The sequence below is a fragment of the Heptranchias perlo genome, chromosome 16 (genome assembly GCF_035084215.1).
Source record: "Heptranchias perlo isolate sHepPer1 chromosome 16, sHepPer1.hap1, whole genome shotgun sequence".
In the NCBI taxonomy this organism is placed as follows: domain Eukaryota; kingdom Metazoa; phylum Chordata; class Chondrichthyes; order Hexanchiformes; family Hexanchidae; genus Heptranchias; species Heptranchias perlo.
This window is the reverse complement of record NC_090340.1, coordinates 16565912-16587939: the sequence shown is the minus strand read 5'-3', so window position 1 is coordinate 16587939 and position 22028 is coordinate 16565912. Positions and strand designations below refer to the sequence as shown.

Here is a 22028-nt window from a genome sequence, read left to right as displayed (position 1 = left end):
TTGATTTGAAGCTAACCCGCCTGGCGGGAACGGAGCAGGTTCTGGACGGACGCCTGATTCACACCCCTCCTGATTCACAACCCTCCTGATTCACAACCCTCCTGATTCACAACCCTCCTGATTCACAACCCTCCTGATTCACAACCCTCCTGATTTACACCCCTCCTGATTCACAACCCTCCTGATTTACACCCCTCCTGATTCACAACCCTCCTGATTCACAACCCTCCTGATTCACAACCCTCCTGATTCACAACCCTCCTGATTCACAACCCTCCTGATTCACAACCCTCCTGATTCACAACCCTCCTGATTCACAACCCTCCTGATTCACAACCCTCCTGATTTACACCCCTCCCATTTTTACTCTCCATTGACTTCTAACCAAGTTTAAATCGGGGCTAAAATGGCTACAATGGAAATAAATAGGAAATAGCCTTGTGGTTATGTGTATGCATATGTTTATGTATTTTTTCATGTTAATGTATATGTCCACATGCACACATTAGCTGCATCATATTCTCGGACAATTACCTCCAGTTCTTGATCCATGTTGTCAGTCCGTCTGCTGAATGGAAGCTGATTGCTTATTGTTTCAGGGAGAGATTGGGAGAGAAATGTACATCATTAAAGCTGGAGAGGTCCAGGTTGTTGGCGGTCCCGATGATAAGACTGTGTTTGTGACTCTGCGAGCAGGCTCTGTGTTTGGTGAGATCAGGTGAGGCTCCATCAATTGCTTCTCTTAGACCAGCTCCAGTTCAGAATCAAAGTTTCTCTTCACTCAACCCAGTTTTAAAATCCCTGTAAAAAAAGTATTTAAATGAAATCAATATTGATTTGTAGAGGTACTGGCTTTGAGGATAAAAGTTTAGCAAACTGTTCTTTGTTTTCTTCAGGACGTGCATCATTCTAAACACTATGACACCACAGGCAGGTGGCAGGTGCCCTCTGATACCTCACCCAGGTGGCCAATCTGTGTTCTAGACAGCAAGTGTTGGCAGGTTATTCAAATTTTGGGGGACATTTTGGCTGAGCCTAATCCTGTCTTCATTGCATGCCATTTATTCACTTCTAGCAGGAGTCAGTAGATTACAATAATAAAATTAATAGATTACAATCAGGAGTCGTTAGATTACAACCAGAAATCATTAGATTACAATCAGGAGTTATTAGATTACAATCAGAAATCAGTAGATTACAATTATTTACATAAACGATTTGGATTCGGGAATCGGAAGTACAATTTCAAAATTTGCGGATGACACCAAATGGGGGGGGGTGTAGTTAAAAGCAAGGAGGACTGCGACAAAATACAGGAAGACAGTAATAAACTTGCAGAACGGGTATGCTGATAGGGTTAGATGAAGGAGGGAGGAAGAAGGCTTGTGTGGACCATAAACACATGCAATGGCCTGTTTCTGTGCTGTACATTCTATGTAAGTCCATGTAATCAGAAATGGGCAGCCTGGCCAGTTTTCCCCTTCTCTAACCCGGGTGCTGAGGCCAACTACTGCTGCCACTAATTCACCACAGATCGGGCACTGAACCTGGCACTGTCCTGGTCTGTTGGGCGCAGCTATTCATGGACTAAGGTTGCTGAGCTCTCAGGGGATATGTGTGACATGTTCTATTAACCACGTTCACAGGACTCGTGTGTTGAATTTATTTTTTAAAAATCTGTTCTGTTTTTGAGCGATCGCGGTATCGGAACATTTGCTGTTCGGTGCTCCTCTCAATTCTTCCTATTTTAGACATTGTGATGGGTTTCAATGTGTGTCAGATGCTTGGGGAGGGGAGAAGGGAGAACTTCCATGGGAAAGATCGACCTAACCGGCAGGGAAACGGTGTGAGCGGCTAAAAACGACCGTTTCTCCAGGAGTTCCCCCGATGTTATGGCAGTAGATCAGGAGAACCAACCCCCCCACCCATGGAAATTCCAGGCGCCATCATTTACAACAACAGAGAATATCTTTCGAGAAAAGTTTTCTGACCCCATCTGTCCTCCTCTTCTCACCTGTGTTAATTTAACAGTTTGCTGTCAGTGGGAGGCGGGAATCGACGAACTGCAAACGTCGTTGCTCACGGATTTGCAAACCTCTTCATCCTCGACAAGAAAGACTTGAGTGACATTCTAACCCACTACCCGGACTCCCAGAAACTGCTGCGCAAGAAAGCTAAGTCAGTGCGATGGTTTTAATAATTCCTGATTTTATTAGTGGGGAAAAAATTACTTTTTTGAGTATGAGTCATTTTGCACAATTAAATAATTAGAGATTATTCCGAGTACAAGGTTTCAAGCGAGAGCTGGACCAATTTCTGGCTGGGGCGGAGATCACCTTGTACACAAAGTGGGGATTGCAGAGAATTATCAGGAACCATATCAGAGAGGAATCTCCCAAATTTTTTTCCCCCAAATTGGCCTGGGTTTTTATCTAGTTTTCCGCCTCTCCTGGGAGATCACATGGTTTTGGGTGGGGTAGGGAGTGTATATATTGTGATGCACAAGGTATCACAATTGTGTGGGACTGGCTGGATGGACTAGAAGGACTTTTCCGGTTCATCATTGTTCGTATGTTTGTAAATCCAAACCTCGATGCCAGATGTTTCCTGTACATGTAAACCCAGTCTAGACAGGTTAGAGAACGGTAAACAACCATTTTGCTGGGTGGCACTGTGAGCGGGCAATGGCGCAGGCTTTACTATTTGGCAGCTCTGCCACGGTAAATGTGGTGGAGTGGGAATTTCACCTGCCTGTCGGCTGTGCTGCTAATGTCAGCGAATCTTCCAGAGGCAGTGTAATTTGTGAACTTTTGGCGGGTTCCCGGCAGTATTCCTGCTTGTGTTGAGGAGACCCCATCGAGGGGATGCGGAAACTCCTGTCTGCTGCAGGTTTTGGATTACTGCAGCAGCTTAAAGGGAGGCCTGCCCTCTCCACCGAGGTAGAATCTTCGGATCGATAAAGGGGAAGAAATGGGCGGAGAACTGACGGATCAGGTCTTCATCCAATTTTCAATCCCCACCCACCAGAGTATAAACCGACATTACTCTACAGGAAAATCTTCCCTAGTGCCATTACTGGATGGCACTACTACTAAACACTGGTCTAGGCACTGTCCAAATACTGGGCAGCACTACTAGTGAACACTGGTCTAGGCACTGTCCAAATACTGGGCAGCACTACTAGTGAACACTGGTCTAGGCACTATCCAAATACTGGATGGCACTACTAGTGAACACTGGTCTAGGCACTGTCCAAATACTGGATGGCACTATCCAAATACTGGATGGCACTACTAGTGAACACTGGTCCAGGCACTATCCAAATACTGGATGGCACTACTAGTGAACACTGGTCTAAGCACTGTCCAAATACTGGGCAGCACTACGAGTGAACACTGGTCTAAGCACTGTCCAAATACTGGGCAGCACTACTAGTGAACACTGGTCGAGGCACTGTCCAAATACTAGGCAGCACTACTAGTGAACACTCATCTAGGCACTGTCCAAATACTGGATGGCACTACTAGTGAGCACTGGTCTAGGCACTGTCCAAATACTGGCCGGCACTACTAGCGAACACTGGTCTAGGCACTGTCCAAATACTAGGCAGCACTACTAGTGAATACTGGACTAGGCACTATCCTAATACGGGATGGCACTACTAGTGAACACTGGTCTAGGCAATATCCAAATACTGGATGGCACTACTAGTGAACACTGGTCTAGGCACTATCTAAATACTGGATGGCACTACTAGTGAACACTGGTCTAGGCACTGTCTAAATAGTGGGCAGCACTACTAGTGAACACTGGTCTAGGCAATGTCCAAATACTGGGCAGCACTACTAGTGAACACTGGTCTAGGCACTACCCAAATACTGGATGGCACTACTAGTGAACACTGGTCTAGGCACTGTCCAAATACTGGGCAGCACTACTAGTGAACACTGATCTAGACACTATCCAAATACTGAATGGAACTACTAGTGAACAGTGGTCTAGGCACTGTCCAAATACTGGACGGTACTACTAGTGAACACTGGTCTAGGTACTGTCCAAATACTGGATGGCACTACTAGTGAACACTGGTCTAGGCAATGTCCAAATACTGGGCAGCACTACTAGTGAACACTGATCTAGGCACTGTCCAAATACTGGATGGAACTACTAGTGAACACTGGTCTAGGCACTGTCCAAATACTGGATGGAACTACTAGTGAACACTAGTCCAGGCACTATCCAAATACTGGATGGCACTACTAGTGAACACTGGTCCAGGCACTATCCTAATACTGGATGGGACTACTAGTGAACACTGGTCTAGGCACTGTCTAAATACTGGGCAGCACTACTAGTGGACACTGGTCTAGGCACTGTCCAAATAATGGGCAGCACTACTAGTGAACACTGGTCTAGGCACTGTCCAAATACTGGATGGCACTACTAGTGAACACTGGTCTAGGCACTGTCCAAATACTGGATGGCACTACTAGTGAACACTGGTCTAGGCACTGTCCAAATAATGGGCAGCACTACTAGTGAACACTGGTCTAGGCACTGTCCAAATACTGGATGGCACTACTAGTGAACACTGGTCTAGGCACTGTCCAAATACTGGATGGCACTACTAGTGAACACTGGTCTAGGCACTGTCCAAATACTGGATGGCACTACTAGTGAACACTGGTCTAGGCACTATCCAAATACTGGATGGCACTACTGGTGAACACTGGTCTAGGCACTGTCCAAATACTGGATGGCACTACTAGTGAACACTGGTCTAGGCACTGTCCAAATAATGGGCAGCACTACTAGTGAACACTGGTCTAGGCACTGTCCAAATACTGGATGGCACTACTGGTGAACACTGGTCTAGGCACTGTCCAAATACTGGATGGCACTACTAGTGAACACTGGTCTAGGCACTATCCAAATACTGGATGGCACTACTAGTGAACACTGGTCTAGGCACTGTCCAAATACTGGGCAGCACTACTAGTGAACACTGATCTAGGCACTGTCCAAATACTGGATGGAACTACTAGTGAACACTGGTGTAGGCACTATCCAAATACTGGATGGGATTACTAGTGAACACTGGTCTAGGCACTGTCCAAATACTGGATGGGATTACTAGTGAACACTGGTCTAGGCACTGTCCTAATACTGGATGGCACTACTAGTGACCACTGGTCTAGGCACTGTCCAAATACTAGGCAGCACTACTAGTGAACACTGGTCTAGGCACTGTCCAAATACTGGATGGCACTACTAGTGACCACTGGTCTAGGCACTGTCCAAATACTAGGCAGCACTACTAGTGAACACTGGTCTAGGCACTGTCCAAATACTGGATGGCACTACTAGTGAACACTGGTCTAGGCACTGTCCAAATACTGGATGGCACTACTAGTGAACACTGGTCTAGGCACTGTCCAAATACTGGATGGCACTACTAGTGAACACTGGTCTAGGCACTATCCAAATACTGGATGGCACTACTGGTGAACACTGGTCTAGGCACTGTCCAAATACTGGATGGCACTACTAGTGAACACTGGTCTAGGCACTGTCCAAATAATGGGCAGCACTACTAGTGAACACTGGTCTAGGCACTGTCCAAATACTGGATGGCACTACTGGTGAACACTGGTCTAGGCACTGTCCAAATACTGGATGGCACTACTAGTGAACACTGGTCTAGGCACTATCCAAATACTGGATGGCACTACTAGTGAACACTGGTCTAGGCACTGTCCAAATACTGGGCAGCACTACTAGTGAACACTGATCTAGGCACTGTCCAAATACTGGATGGAACTACTAGTGAACACTGGTGTAGGCACTATCCAAATACTGGATGGGATTACTAGTGAACACTGGTCTAGGCACTGTCCAAATACTGGATGGGATTACTAGTGAACACTGGTCTAGGCACTGTCCTAATACTGGATGGCACTACTAGTGACCACTGGTCTAGGCACTGTCCAAATACTAGGCAGCACTACTAGTGAACACTGGTCTAGGCACTGTCCAAATACTGGATGGCACTACTAGTGACCACTGGTCTAGGCACTGTCCAAATACTAGGCAGCACTACTAGTGACCACTGGTCTAGGCACTGTCCAAATACAAGGCAGCACTACTAGTGAACACTGGTCTAGGCACTGTCCAAATACTGGATGACACTACTAGTGAACACTGATCTAGGCACTGTCCAAATACTGGGCAGCACTACTAGTGAACACTGATCTAGGCACTGACCAAATACTGGATGGAACGACTAGTGAACACTGGTCTAGGCACTGTCCAAATACTGGGCAGCACTACTAGTGAACACTGGTCTAGGCACTGACCAAATACTGAATGGAACGACTAGTGAACACTGGTCTAGGCACTATCCAAATACTGGATGACACTACTAGTGAACACTGGTCTAGGCACTGTCCAAATACTGGATGACACTACTAGTGAACACTGGTCTAGGCACTGTCCAAATACTGGATGACACTACTCGTGAACACTGGTCTAGGCACTGTCCAAATACTGGATGACACTACTAGTGAACACTGGTCTAGGCACTGTCCAAATACTGGATGACACTACTAGTGAACACTGGTCTAGGCACTGTCCAAATACTGGATGACACTACTCGTGAACACTGGTCAAGGCACTGTCCAAATACTGGATGGAACGACTAGTGAACACTGGTCAAGGCACTGTGCCTTTACTGCAAATAAACACTGGACTCACTGTTTTTTACTTGACTCTACTGTTTGTAGACAGCATCGATTGAATGAAATAATTGCTTTTGTAATACACTTGCAGAAAACTGCTTGGTAAAGATGATGAAAAACCAGTAAAGGACAGACTAATAGGATTCATGCACATCATCCCACCGAGACCAGACACTCCCAGATTATTCCACGCAGTCCTCTCAATGACAAGCAAAGTCGGAATCAAGGGAGCATTCTCTCTTCTTAAAGAGAAACTCGAGCAATCTGCCAGGATGCAGGTGAGATTATGAGAAAAGAGTCAAGGGAGCAAATGTTTGTGTTTTAAAATGTTACCAATATATATTAATAGGATTGGGTAGAACTGAACCAGTTCTTCACTGTTAAGGGTAAACCCCACAAAAAATGTGGCAGCTGTTAAACTATAAAAAAAATCGTATAAACAAAATAAAACAAGGGAATATCTGATATTTCAAATACAGGATGAACACAGAAGCACTGAAGTGCAGTTATTAAAACTCAGTGAAAAGCTCCTCCAGTGTCCTAAAGGGCAAAAGCAATGCCCAGTGCAGCACTGAAGCATACAAACCGTGTTCCTGAATGCTATCCAATGATCCCTGCTGGGAATTGCATTTGTGCAAGAGAATCAGGTTCAACTGCGATTCCAACCATGGTTGAATCACCTGGTGACAATTAGGGGCTGGAGCTGCCTCGTCGTTTCAGGGTGCACAGGAGCAGAAATTGTGGCAGGCAGATACTCACTCCCCAGTGCCTGCCTTCACCTTGGGATGTTTCACTGGAAGTGACAGCAGACTTTGATTACGCCTGCCCAAGTATAAAGGTTATAGGGTCATGATGGAGAACCTCCTCGGATGTACTTTCCATTATTGGTGCCTGAGCAACACTTGGGGTGGGGGGAGGGACAGTGAAACTCGTATACTGCAGTAGCACCTAACGGGCTCCTAACCAAACAGAGACCACTTTACTGCCGATTCACTGCAAGCCCATTTCACACTACTGTTATAGACCATTTTCACCCCCTGGATGTCAGGAATCCCTTGCGCTCCTGGTGTCAAGTATTGCTAAGGAAATGGCGGGGGCATGGTGTTACAAAATGCAAGGGCTGCCTCACCTAGACAACTGATTGCAAAGTGACGAATTCCATTAGGCAATGGAGGCAACTTAGAATAAGTGAGAAACACGTATCTTTACTTCAGCTGGCACTGCTGGTCACTCTACACTGAGGAACCTGCTAATAACACGGGGGGGGGGGGGAATTGGATAAGGGTCCGTTCTGGGCGGTGGTAGATGCGCTACCACCCTGTGACCGACCAATCCTGGGCAGGCAAGACCCAAGTTTGGACTGACCGAAGCACTTACCTGCAATCAGCGTTCCTTTCCAGGCCTTGCAAGGTGGAATCAATGCAATTTGCACTTTCCACCACCAGAGGGAGCTCAATCTCTTAAAGGGAGGATGTCTCTTAGAAATCTCTTAAAGGTAGCTGGTACCTGTTACTTGCTGAAAATAACAGTCTACCATCTGCATGGAGTCTGAACAGAGATCAGACATCACACACATAAAACACAGATGTAGATCCCATCCCTATGTTTACACACTGATGAGTTATGTTAAAACATTGAATAAATGTTGCGCACTACTAAACCCCACATCCCCCAGTCTGCACACCAGACCTCACCAATCTGCCGATCTGAGTTGGTACCAGGCCTGCAAGAGTGCATGCACCAAGGTTCTCTGCTTGGGTGCAAGAGGTGGACAGAAGGAGGCACATCCTATATCTGCAGGGGGCGGGGGGTGGGGGTGGGGGGGGGGGGCAAGAGACCCTCCAGACATATACCCAAAAGGCAGTGGGAGGCAGCGGGGTACAAAGTCAATGCCAGGCGCACAGCATCATGAGCATGGATGCAGTGCAGGAAGAAGTTCAAAGCTATGACATGAGTGGTCAAGGTGAGTGAGGTCAACTGTCAAGTGGTGTCTCCTACCAACTGCACCACGCACTACACCCCCCATCCCCACATACCAATAAACTCTTTACATCACGACTCAACTCTTCCAATCAGGTGCTTCCTCTCACCCTTACACATTACCACTGTTTCAAGCCGCCCACCCACAACTCACAGGCCACACACACTGACAGCTATTCAATCATGACAGGCACATCCCCCACGTACACATCCCGCTTTCTTGCAGGAGAAGGTGGTGCATATCAAAAGGCAGTAAGTGGCATTTAGCCCCTCGAGCCTGTTCCACCATTCAGTGAGATCGTGGTGGACCTGTGATCTAACTCCATTTACCCGCCTTAGCCCCATATCCCTTAATACTCTTGATTCACAGAAATCTATCAATCTCAGATTTAACATTCACAAGTGAGCTAGCATCAACTGCCGTCTGTAGAAGAGCGTTCCGAACGTCTCCCACCCTTTGCATGTAGAAGCATTTCCTAACTTCATTCCTGCACGAGCTGGCTCTAAATTTTAGGCTATGTCCCCACGTCCTAGTATTGAAGTCTAGGAAACCTCCAAAAACAGTTACAAATATCTCGGCAGCCGGAAGCAATAATCCAGCCACTAACCTGTAAATCCTGCATGGTCCCTTTAAATAGCGCTGGGTGGGGGGTCCTCCAGGCACTCTAAGACAGGTTCAGATGGTCGGGGTTAAGACTGTGCGTTGAGTTGAGCGTTAAGTCTCAAAATGGTGTCTATCACTTTAAATCAGGGTTGCGCACTGATTGAAGCCATTTTCTCCCTACTTTACATGATTCCAGCGTTCCTTATCTGCGCCTGCGCTAACTCCTATACCAAGATGGCATCTGGCGCACGTCACGCAGGAAACGTGTGTGCGCATCCAAGACACCATCTTGGATGTCGGAGAGGCCGCGTAGCACTGAAACAACCGGCACTACACGGCCCAATTTAGCGCCCGGGTACTCTACCCTCATTATCTTACTCTGCTTGATACGGTGGTGTAGCGCTTATGTTAGTGGACTAGTAATCTAGTGAAACATGAGTTCACAATCCCACCATGGCAGTTTGAGAATTTGAATTCAGATGTTAAAATAAAAAGCTGGTATCCATAAAAACTAGTTTACTAATGTCCTTTAGGGAAGGAAACCTGCCATCCATACCCGGCCTGGCCTATACCTAATTCCAGTCCCACACCAACGTGGTTGACTGTTAACTGCCTTCTGAAGTGACCTGGCAAGCCAGCCAGTTGCATCAAACTGCTGACAATCTTCTGCCCACCCAGCGCTGCCCCCTGTAATTAATTGCCTTCACTGAATCCATAGTTTCTTCGTTGATGTCGGCCTCATGAAAATGCTAGTAATATATTCTGGAAAATGGTCTTATATTGTGTAATTGAGCCGTCAACAGAATAAGAGGTACTGTAGGGTAACTTGACATACAGAAGTGACCCTTTCTCAAAACCTGTTCAGCAGTTTAATTTCTTTCTTTGTACTTTTGGACGATTTCCTTTCCTATTTACTCCTCTCTTCCTGTCAGCCCCAACGTAGTTACAATATCCTCCCAAACCAGGGAAAAAGAATGGGAGGGTCTTTGGATGAAGAAAGAAAGATGTCTATTTATATAGCACCTTACCACATCTCTCAGTAACATCCCAAAGCGTTTCACATACAATGAATCACTTTCAATGGCAGGAGCTGTTACTATGTTATGCACATCCGGCACCCATTTTGTGTGTGAGCTAGGACCCCTACAAATGGCAATAGAAAGAAGGAAAGGAGAACTTGCATGTACATAATATGTATGTCATCACTGTTGTATCACAGGGAAGTGCAGAAGCCAAAATGCAGAAATAGCAATGACCAGATAATCTGCTTTTTGGTGATGTTGGTTGCGGGATGAATATTGGCCAGGACATCTGAGATAGGTGTAGGAAATAATGTTGTCACACTTTTCCTGAGGTTGGGAAAAAGGCATATTTTTGGGGCAGTGTTGTGGGACCTTTACCCTGCAAATAACCTGTGCTGTCCCTGGCCACAATGCGTGGCGCTAACATTGGTACCCTAAGTGAAAAAGCATTCTACATCTGATGTACCTCATTGATGAACACAAAAATTTGCATCCTGCCCCAAAAACAAAAATATAAAAAATGAATAAAGCTGTCGTCAGTATCTGACGGTGTGTTCATTAAGGATAACATGTAAACAGTCATAGAGGAACAAGGTAAAGAATCATATAATTATGGAATTACAGCACATGAGGCCATTCAGCCCAATGAGCCTGTGCTAGATCTTTGACTGGAACTATTCTAATCCCATTTCCTTGCTGTTTCCTCAAATGTTTATATTTTTCCTTTTCAAATAGTCATCCAGTACGTTTCAATAAGATCTCCTCTCATTCTTCTAAACTCCAATGAGTATAGACCCAGCCTGTTCAATCTTTCCTCATAAGACAATCCTTCCATACCCGGAATCAACCTAGTGAACCTTCTCTGAACTGCCTCCAATGCAAGTATATCCTTCCTTAAATAAGGGCACCAAAACTGTACACAGTACTCTAGGTTTGGTCTCACCAGCACCCTGTACAGTTGTAGCATGACTTCCCTGCTTTTATACTCCAACCCCCTAGAAATAAAGGCCAATATTCCGTTTACCTTCCAGATTACCTGCTGCACCTGTATGTTGACTTTTTGTGTTTCATGTACGAGGACACCCAGATACCCCTGTACCGCAGCATTTTGTGGTATTTCTCCATTCAAATAATATTTTGCTTTTTTATTTCTCCTCCCTAAGTATTATAGGTTATTGTCATACATCCTTTAGCTCTTGTACAGGTTCGAGGACTGGGAAACATTGACACATACTTTTTATTAAATTAAGTCAATGACATAATAAAACACAACCCCTTACATAGAATGTGTTAAGTTCTGATTTCTAATTAATTCATGAGATGTCAATTCGACATATTACTTTATTAATCAAAGTCCATGCGAACTCAGTTAGACCCAACATTAGTAAACAGTTAACAAGAGTCTATCAGACCTATTTTAATACAAGCAGCAATTAAGTAGTTGACTACAGATTTACACTGTTGGGACTCTCAGCTGGGTTCGGATGTTGTCTCCCGTTCTCCCGAAATGACAAATAGCAAGAACTTTGTTGCCCTCTTTTATAAATTTTAGCAAATAAGCGTACATTGTCTAATTCTTGCTCAGTTTTAATGTTCTCTTCCTGCTCCAATGTCATCTCCCTATTCCAATATTATCTCAGCAACCTTTGCTTATTATCTTTGCTCTTCCTGAACCAGGACTGTACTCAGGAGTGTCATTGTGGTCAAAGCTAGGATCTGTAAGCAAACAGTTTAAACTGATACTACCTTCATTCGCTGTTTTGTCTTCATTCTGTATTAAAACAATGTAAAAACATATCTATACTCATCTCACAGTTGTGTGGTAGAAATCTGTGCTGTTTACTATTCCTGTTAGTTTTGTTCTATTGGATTTTTTTCTTTCTTTCTCACCCCCCTCGTCTAGTCTGTCCCAATGCCTCCTCCTTCCCCTGTCCATCGCCGGACACCTGTTCCAGTAGAAAAGATGGAGGAGGAGGGTGATGATGAAGAGGCTGTTTCAGAATCGTCCGATTTCTCCGTCCTGATCAGGATGAGTCCCTCTCATCATGGGGTGAAGGAACAAATCTTGTCCGTGGAAGTTCCAGTCGAAGAAGAAAAGGAACCGGACGAGTGATACTGCTTTGGATTTGCATTTTGTGCTGTTAATAGTAGCAGTTAAAAAGTGGGCTTGAGATGTCATGTTAAGATGGATTCGCTCATGGAGTTAGGCTCACAGTGCCGTTGCATCCTAAAGAAAGAAAGACTTGAATTTATATGGCGCCTTTCACGACCTCAGGGCATCCCAAAGCGCTTTCCAGCCAGTTAAGTACTTTTGAAGTGTAGTCACTGTTGTAATGTAGTAAACATGGCAGCCAATTTGCACTCAGCAAGCTCCCACAAACAGCAATGCAATAAATGACCAGCTAATCTGTTTTAGGTGTTGGTTAGTGTTACATGTGTTAGGAAAATCCAGAATAACAGTCTTGTGTGGTTGCTAAAATGGTTATATGTTTAACAAGGAAAATCAAACTGTTTGCGTAGGACAAGATCCAGGAAAGTAGTTACAGATTTTACTGAGGAGCACGGAATTCCAAACAGTGTAGGTATCAAGAAATCAGCATTCATTACGTACACAGCTAATCGTAAATACAGCTCACATATACATACAGTCACTCATAAATACAGCTCACATATACACAGTCACTCATAAATACAGCTCACATATACACAGTCACTCATAAATACAGCTCACATATACATAAACAGTCACTCATAAATACAGCTCACATATACACAGTCACTCATAAATACAGCTCACATATACATAGTCACTCATAAATACAGCTCACATATACATACAGTCACTCATAAATACAGCTCACATATACACAGTCACTCATAAATACAGCTCACATATACATAAACAGCTATTCATAAGTACAGCACACAAATACGTACACAGCCACTCATAAATACAGCTCACATATACATACTAGTCACTCATAAATACGGCTCAAATATACATAAACAGTCACTCATAAATACAGCACACATTTACATACACAGTCACTCGTAAATACGGCTCAAATATACATAAACAGTCACTCATAAATACAGCTCACATATACATACAGTCACTCATTAATACAGCTCACAGATACACAACTACTCATAAATACAGCTCACATACATGGAACTGCACCTAAAAACAGTGTACCCATACACAAGCATACATAAATATTGCACACTACACATAATAGACATGGCAGCCACATACACACATAAAACATATGGACTGCACATACTAACACACCTATACATATTAAGCATTGTGCACACTGATATAAATGTACACTCAGAACAGGTTACACTAACATACACACTTAATGCACAGGCATTAATGTTGATAATGTTTACATTATGCTAAGTGTGAACACTAATTATTCATATTCTCTCACTCACTAAGACTCCTTGGCTGTTTTTAGTTGCATAAATAAATAAAAATAACATTACAAGTCTGGAGATCCTTCACTTTTCTAGATGTCCTATGGTCAGCCTCTCTCTCTTCAGTAACAAGTTGCCATCCCGATGAGCCCCTGAATGGGGCAGTGTCACTGCGAAATGGAACTTTATGATATATCCCCTTGTACGTTCCCAATAACTACCTGGGGGAACCTCAATGAGGAAGGAAAGGGAATCCTGCCCCTAAAAGAATACCACTCATATCTGTGCTGTGATCTCATTGTTCTCGGTGGGCAACAGAGACCTCTCCACCATAAGGTCACCTGAAGGGGAAATTAAACAAATCAACTGAACAAGTCCCAATGTGCAACCACCACCCCCGCCCCCACAAAAAAAAGCACAGGATGGGTGGAATCATTACTGATGGAGTTTCATTATCTTGGGTTGATGATGGCAGGTCCAAGTGGCCCTCACACCAATGACCCGCCCACAAACTAACTCAGTCAACGGTCTGCCAGGTCCACAGCAAGGAGAGGACTTGTACAATACTGTGATAGATCAAGATAAAAATTAGGAAACATTACACAAACCAAACACAAGCAGCATAACAAGCCATTACACACTTGTTGATACACGTATGCACAATTTCACACACTCATTGTCACACACATATACTCACACGACTGATCCAAAGTATGTCATCAACAATCTGTATGAAAGATGCCTGAGAAATAGGCCTAGTGTGTGTGGAATTCTGCATTAGTCCAATGGGATTATTGGATCTCATCCAGTTCTTACTGCAATTACTGATTGAAGCTGAAATTGTGAGAGAGCCTTTTAGTGCGCTGTTGCTGTACTTTACTAAGTACATTCCTGTATTGTAACATGCTAACAATTAAACTGATTACACAAAGCACATGACTGTATGTTCTGGAAACCAATTTAATTGTAATGAAAGGAACGGTACATAGAGTTTGAGATGAATGGTTAAAAGAGCACTTTCTTCAAGAAAAAGTGTTTCCCCAACCTTTTTATTATTTGGGCCCAGCGAAGAGCTGTATATGTTTTATCTTTGTCCATGGTGCCATGTGGAAACAATGCCATTTACACCACCCTCTTATGTGCTCGTAAAATCAAGACAACTTTCTCTGAAGACCTTTTGTACTGAAGATGCTGCCCATTTAAGAAGAGTTGCTCTTTCCTATGGTCTACAGTTGTGAAGCTTGGCAGATACTGCTCACATGAATGGTGCTAGATCACCGTTCCGACAACAGATGCAGTAACCAGCATTCCGAGAAAGAGAAGCATCAGATGGATCCTAAAGAAGAACAAAGACAAAAATAATCTCTCCAGTTTTGATCCCAGCAAGTGGAGGGTTTCCATTTTGGTAAACCTGAAGAAGCAGGGTCTCCAGTGTGGCAGGCCTGCTCCCAGAAGGTACAGGGTCTCCAGTGTAGCAGGCCCTTCCCCAGAAGATGCAGGGTCTCCAGTGTGGGAGGCCCTTCCCCAGAAGAAGCAGGGTCTCCAGTGTGGGAGGCCCTTCCCCAGAAGATGGAGGGTCTCCAGTGTGCCAGGTCTTCTCCCAGAAGACGCAGGGCTTCCCAGCCTTACAAGCCCATTCCCAGCAGAGTATGCTGAGTTATCTCTCAGTAACTACTGTGGAATGTGAGAAAGGGAAGATCTTTGTCAGTAGCTGCCCGCCCCCCCTCCCCCCACCCAACCACCGGCCTGGGTGACCCTAATCTAAGAATATTCAAAACAGCTGAGTCTCCAGGGGACAATGCATCTGTTGCAAATATTGCATGGAACAGAAAGGATTCTTCAAACCAGGTCTCATTCATGTCAAATCCCTGCTTTGTATCAGATAACCAAAAGATAGTATCCTTGACAATTCCGACAGTAGCATTTTAGCAAAGTGGGATAAGTCTAGAAACTACCTAGGGGCTGCGTGGAAGCCGACCGACACTCTTTCCTGCATTTGGCAACTTTAATGGCTTGCCTATGAGGGTCCCTTTGAGAACAGATGAAATAAGATTAGGACAGCAAAGTCTAGATTTGCTGATTGATATTATTTTAATGCCAGTGGTATCCCTTTTAAAATTAGTTACTGCTGATGTTATAGAATCATAGAAAGGTTACAGCATGGAAGGAGGCCATTCGGCCCATCGAGTCCGCGCCAGCTCTATGCAAGATCAATCCAGCTAGTCGCACTCCCCCACCCTTTCCCCGTAGCCTTGCAATTTTTTTTCATTTCAAGTACTTATCCAGTTCCCTTTTCAAGGCCATGATTGAATCTGCCTCCACCACCCCCTCAGGCAGTGCATTCCAGATCCTAACCATTCGCTGTGTAAAAAAGTTTTTCCTCATCACCTTTGGTTCTTTTGCCAGTCACTTTAAATCTTTGTCCTCTGGTTCTTGACCCTTCCGTCAATGGGAACAGTTTCTCTTTAACTACTCTGACTAGACCTTTCATGATATTTAATGATGTTCAAATAATGCTGATCAGAAAATCTAGTCCCAAGTATCAGATCAACTCAACTCATAACCAAACTAATGTAGGGCTGGAGATGGAGGATGGAGTCAAATTGCTAATGGCAATCATCTGTTGCTTCAGTTTTAAAAACTAGATTGTAGGAGGACTGAGGCAGGGAAGGAATTTCACAGTGTTGAGATTCTGGGTAAGGATGAGTTAGAGAAGGAGACTGTGCGATGAGTCTTGACTTCAGTGAGAATGCGGGGAGTGGGGAGAGTTTGTAGGATGGTATATATCGAGCTTAAGAGGAACAAGAGAGGAAAGTGCCCTTTTATTTACCCTCTCCCGAGATTTATGGCTGTGCCCCATGTTCTCAGTCCTGTTGCATTAGCTGTGTCCCCTCTCCCAACTTTAGGCTAGAGGCTTGCTCTGCATCCCCATTCCAGCTACATTAATTCTGCACTTGAGTCCTGCTTCTTAAATCCTGTCCTTGTCTTTGTCATCATACTTGTTGTATCATACGTCCGTGTCTGTGCTCTTGTATTTGCCCTGTGCCTGGATCTTTGCCCTGTGCCCTTCTACTTGCCGTCGCACCCCTGTCTTTACAATAAGCCATTGTCTTTGTCCTTTCCTTCTGTCTTTTCCCTGTATCGTTGTCTTTCATGTGTGCCCAGATCTTGGTTCTGCATACTTGTATATGCCCTGCAACCTTGTTTTTGTCTGATGCCTGCATTTTTGTCCTGTGTTCTAGTTACCCCATTGTTTTATACGGTGCCCTTGTATTTGCCCTGTGCCCATGTCTTTGCCCTTGTATTTGCCCTGTGCCCATGTCTTTACCCATGTATTTGTCCTGTGCCCATGTTGTTACCCTTGTATTTGCTCTCGCCCATGTTTTTACCCATGTATTTGCCCTGTGCCCATGTTTTTACCCTTGTATTTGCCCTGTGCCCATGTCTTTACCCATGTATTTGTCCTGTGCCCATGTTGTTACCCTTGTATTTGCCCTGTGCCCATGTCTTTACCCATGTCTTTACCCATATATTTGTCCTGTGCCCATGTTGTTACCCTTGTATTTGCCCTGTGCCCATGTCTTTACCCATGTCTTTACCCATGTATTTGTCCTGTGCCCATGTTGTTACCATTGTATTTGCTCTCGCCCATGTTTTTACCTTTTTTTTGCCCTGTACCCATGTTTTTACCCTGGTATTTACCCTGTGGCTGTGTTTTCCCCTTATATTTGCACTGTTCCCATATTATACCCTTTTATTTGCCCTGTGTCCATGTCTTTACCCGTGTATTTGCCCTCTGCCCCTGTTCTAACCCTTGTATTTACCGTGTGCACATCTTTACCATTGTACCCACGTGTTTACCTTTGTGTTTGCCCTGTGCCCATGTTTTATCCTTGTATTTGCCCTGTGCCCATGCTTTTACCTTTGTATTTGCCCTGTCCCCTTGTTTTGCCCTTGCATTTGCCTTATGCCTATGTTTTTAGACTTGTATTTGCCGTGTGCCCATGTTTTTTGCCTTGTATTTGCCCTGTGTCCATGTTTTACCCGTGTATTTGCCCTGTGCCCATGTTTTACCCTTGTATTTGCCCTGTGCCCATGTTTTTACCCTTGTATTTGCCTTGTGCCCATGTTTTTACCCTTGTATTTGCCCTGTGCCCATGTCTTTACCCTTGTATTTGCCCTGTGCCTATGTCTTTACCCTAGTATTTGCCCTGTGCCCATGTTTTTACCCTTGTATTTGCCCTGTGCCCATGTCTTTACCCTTGTATTTGCCCTGTGCCTATGTCTTTACACTTGTATTTGCCCTGTGCCTATGTCTTTACCCTTGTATTTGCCCTGTGCCCATGTCTTTACCCTTGTATTTGCCCTGTGCCCATGTCTTTACCCTTGTATTTGCCCTGTGCCCATGTCTTTACACTTTTATTTGCCCTGTGCCCATGTCTTTACCCTTGTATTTGCCCTGTGCCCATGTCTTTACCCTTGTATTTGCCCTGTGCCTATGTCTTTACTCTTGTATTTGCCCTGTGTCCATGTTTTACCCGTGTATTTGCCCTGTGCCCATGTTTTACCCTTGAATTTGCCTTGTGCCCATGTCTTTACCCTTTTATTTGCCCTGTGTCCATGTCTTTACCCTTTTATTCGCCCTGCGCCCATGTTTTAAGCCTTGTATTTGCCCTGTGCCCATGTTTTTAGCCTGGTATTTGCCCTGTGCCCATGTTTTTAGCCCGGTATTTGCCCTGTGCCCATGTTTTTAGCCTGGTATTTGCCCTGTGCCCATGTTTTTAGCCTGGTATTTGCCCTGTGCCCATGTTTTCAGCCTGGTATTTGCCCCGTGCCCATGTTTTTAGCCTGGTATTCCCCCTGTGCCCATGTTTTTAGCCTGGTATTTGCCCTGTGCCCATGTTTTTAGCCTGGTATTTGCCCTGTGCCCATGTTTTTAGCCCAGTATTCCCCCTGTGCCCATGTTTTTAGCCTGGTATTTGCCCTGTGCCCATGTTTTTAGCCCGGTATTCCCTCTGTGCCCATGTTTTTAGCCTGGTATTTGCCCTGTGCCCATGTTTTTATCCCGGTATTCCCTCTGTGCCCATGTTTTTAGCCTGGTATTTGCCCTGTGCCCATGTTTTTAGCCCGGTATTCCCTCTGTGCCCATGTTTTTAGCCTGGTATTTGCCCTGTGCCCATGTTTTTAGCCTGGTATTTGCCCTGTGCCCATGTTTTTAGCCTGGTATTCCCCCTGTGCCCATGTTTTTAGCCTGGTATTAGCCCTGTGCCCATGTTTTTAGCCCGGTATTTGCCCTGTGCCCATGTTTAGCCCGGTATTTGCCCTGTGCCCATGTTTTTAGCCTGGTATTCCCCCTGTGCCCATGTTTTTAGCCCGGTATTTGCCCTGTGCCCATGTTTTTAGCCTGGTATTCCCCCTGTGCCCATGTTTTTAGCCCGGTATTTGCCCTGTGCCCATGTTTTTAGCCTGGTATTCACCCTGTGCCCATGTTTTTAGCCTGGTATTCCCCCTGTGCCCATGTTTTTAGCCTGGTATTTGCCTTGTGCCCATGTTTTTAGCCTGGTATTCCCCCTGTGCCCATGTTTTTAGCCCGGTATTTGCCCTGTGCCCATGTTTTTAGCCTGGTATTTGCCCTGTGCCCATGTTTTTAGCCCGGTATTTGCCCTGTGCCCATGTTTTTAGCCCAGTATTTGCCCTGTGCCCATGTTTTTAGCCCGGTATTCCCCCTGTGCCCATGTTTTTAGCCCGGTATTTGCCCTGTGCCCATGTTTTTAGCCTGGTATTCCCCCTGTGCCCACGTTTTTAGCCCGGTATTTGCCCTGTGCCCATGTTTTTAGCCTGGTATTTGCCCTGTGCCCATGTTTTAGCCCGGTATTTGCCCTGTGCCCATGTTTTTAGCCCGGTATTTGCCCTGTGCCCATGTTTTTAGCCCGGTATTTGCCCTGTGCCCATATTTTTAGCCCGGTATTTGCCCTGTGCCCATGTTTTTAGCCTGGTATTTGCCCTGTGCCCATGTTTTTAGCCTGGTATTTGCCCTGTGCCCATATTTTTAGCCCGGTATTTGCCCTGTGCCCATGTTTTTAGCCTGGTATTTGCCCTGTGCCCATGTTTTTAGCCTGGTATTTGCCCTGTGCCCATGTTTTTAGCCTGGTATTCCCCCTGTGCCCATGTTTTTAGCCTGGTATTTGCCCTGTGCCCATGTTTTTAGCCCGGTATTCCCCCTGTGCGCATGTTTTTAGCCCGGTATTCCCCCTGTGCCCATGTTTTTAGCCCGGTATTTGCCCTGTGCCCATGTTTTAGCCTGGTATTTGCCCTGTGCCCATGTTTTAGCCTGGTATCCCCCCTGTGCCCATGTTTTTAGCCCGGTATTCCCCCTGTGCCCATGTTTTTAGCCCGGTATTTGCCCTGTGCCCATGTTTTAGCCTGGTATTTGCCCTGTGCCCATGTTTTAGCCCGGTATTCCCCCTGTGCGCATGTTTTTAGCCTGGTATTCCCCCTGTGCCCATGTTTTTAGCCCAGTATTTGCCCTGTGCCCATGTTTTTAGCCTGGTATTCCCACTGTGCCCGTGTTTTTAGCCCGGTATTTGCCCTGTGCCCATGTTTTTAGCCTGGTATTCCCCCTGTGCCCGTGTTTTTAGCCCGGTATTCGCCCTGTGCCCATGTTTTTAGCCCGGTATCCCCCCTGTGCCCATGTTTTTAGCCTGGTATTTGCCCTGTGCCCATGTTTTAGCCTGGTATTCCCCCTCTGCCCATGTTTTTAGCCTGGTATTTGCCTTGTGCCCATGTTTTTAGCCTGGTATTCCCCCTGTGCCCATGTTTTTAGCCCGGTATTTGCCCTGTGCCCATGTTTTTAGCCTGGTATTCCCCCTGTGCCCATGTTTTTAGCCCGGTATTTGCCCTGTGCCCATGTTTTTAGCCTGGTATTTGCCCTGTGCCCATGTTTTTAGCCTGGTATTTGCCCTGTGCCCATATTTTTAGCCCAGTATTTGCCCTGTGCCCATGTTTTTAGCCCGTTATTCCCCCTGTGCCCATGTTTTTAGCCCGGTATTTGCCCTGTGCCCATGTTTTAGCCTGGTATTTGCCCTGTGCCCATGTTTTAGCCCGGTATTCCCCCTGTGCGCAAGTTTTTAGCCTGGTATTCCCCCTGTGCCCATGTTTTTAGCCCGGTATTTGCCCTGTGCCCATGTTTTTAGCCTGGTATTCCCCCTGTGCCCGTGTTTTTAGCCCGGTATTTGCCCTGTGCCCATGTTTTTAGCCTGGTATTCCCCCTGTGCCCGTGTTTTTAGCCCGGTATTCGCCCTGTGCCCATGTTTTTAGCCTGGTATTCCCCCTGTGCCCGTGTTTTTAGCCCGGTATTCGCCCTGTGCCCATGTTTTTAGCCCGGTATCCCCCCTGTGCCCATGTTTTTAGCCTGGTATTTGCCCTGTTCCCATGTTTTAGCCTGGTATTCCCCCTGTGCCCATGTTTTTAGCCTGGTATTTGCCTTGTGCCCATGTTTTTAGCCTGGTATTCCCCCTGTGCCCATGTTTTTAGCCCGGTATTTGCCCTGTGCCCATGTTTTTAGCCCGGTATTTGCCCTGTGCCCATGTTTAGCCCGGTATTTGCCCTGTGCCCATGTTTTTAGCCTGGTATTCCCCCTGTGCCCATGTTTTTAGCCCGGTATTTGCCCTGTGCCCATGTTTTTAGCCTGGTATTCCCCCTGTGCCCATGTTTTTAGCCCGGTATTTGCCCTGTGCCCATGTTTTTAGCCTGGTATTCCCCCTGTGCCCATGTTTTAGCCCGGTATTCCCCCTGTGCCCATGTTTTTAGCCTGGTATTTGCCTTGTGCCCATGTTTTTAGCCTGGTATTCCCCCTGTGCCCATGTTTTTAGCCCGGTATTTGCCCTGTGCCCATGTTTTTAGCCTGGTATTTGCCCTGTGCCCATGTTTTTAGCCCGGTATTTGCCCTGTGCCCATGTTTTTAGCCCGGTATTTGCCCTGTGCCCATGTTTTTAGCCCGGTATTCCCCCTGTGCCCATGTTTTTAGCCCGGTATTTGCCCTGTGCCCATGTTTTTAGCCTGGTATTCCCCCTGTGCCCACATTTTTAGCCCGGTATTTGCCCTGTGCCCATGTTTTTAGCCTGGTATTTGCCATCTGCCCATGTTTTAAGCCCGGTATTTGCCCTGTGCCCATGTTTTTAGCCCCGTATTTGCCCTGTGCCCATATTTTTAGCCCGGTATTTGCCCTGTGCCCATGTTTTTAGCCCGGTATTTGCCCTGTGC

At 45.6% G+C, this 22028-nt stretch overlaps 1 protein-coding gene across 1 annotated transcript in view; it reads left to right on the top strand.

Moving 5' to 3' along the window:
• The window catches only part of LOC137333406 (cyclic nucleotide-gated channel beta-1-like), a 128502-nt gene extending 115867 nt beyond the window's left edge, over nucleotides 1–12635 (top strand). Inside the window, exons 36-39 of the mRNA XM_067997557.1 lie at nucleotides 600–718; nucleotides 2032–2178; nucleotides 6829–7015; nucleotides 12247–12635. Coding sequence (XP_067853658.1) covers nucleotides 600–718; nucleotides 2032–2178; nucleotides 6829–7015; nucleotides 12247–12456 — 663 coding nt within the window. The 3' untranslated portion in view covers nucleotides 12457–12635. The remainder of the gene's footprint in view (nucleotides 1–599; nucleotides 719–2031; nucleotides 2179–6828; nucleotides 7016–12246) is intronic.
• Nucleotides 12636–22028: the final 9393 nt, after the last annotated feature.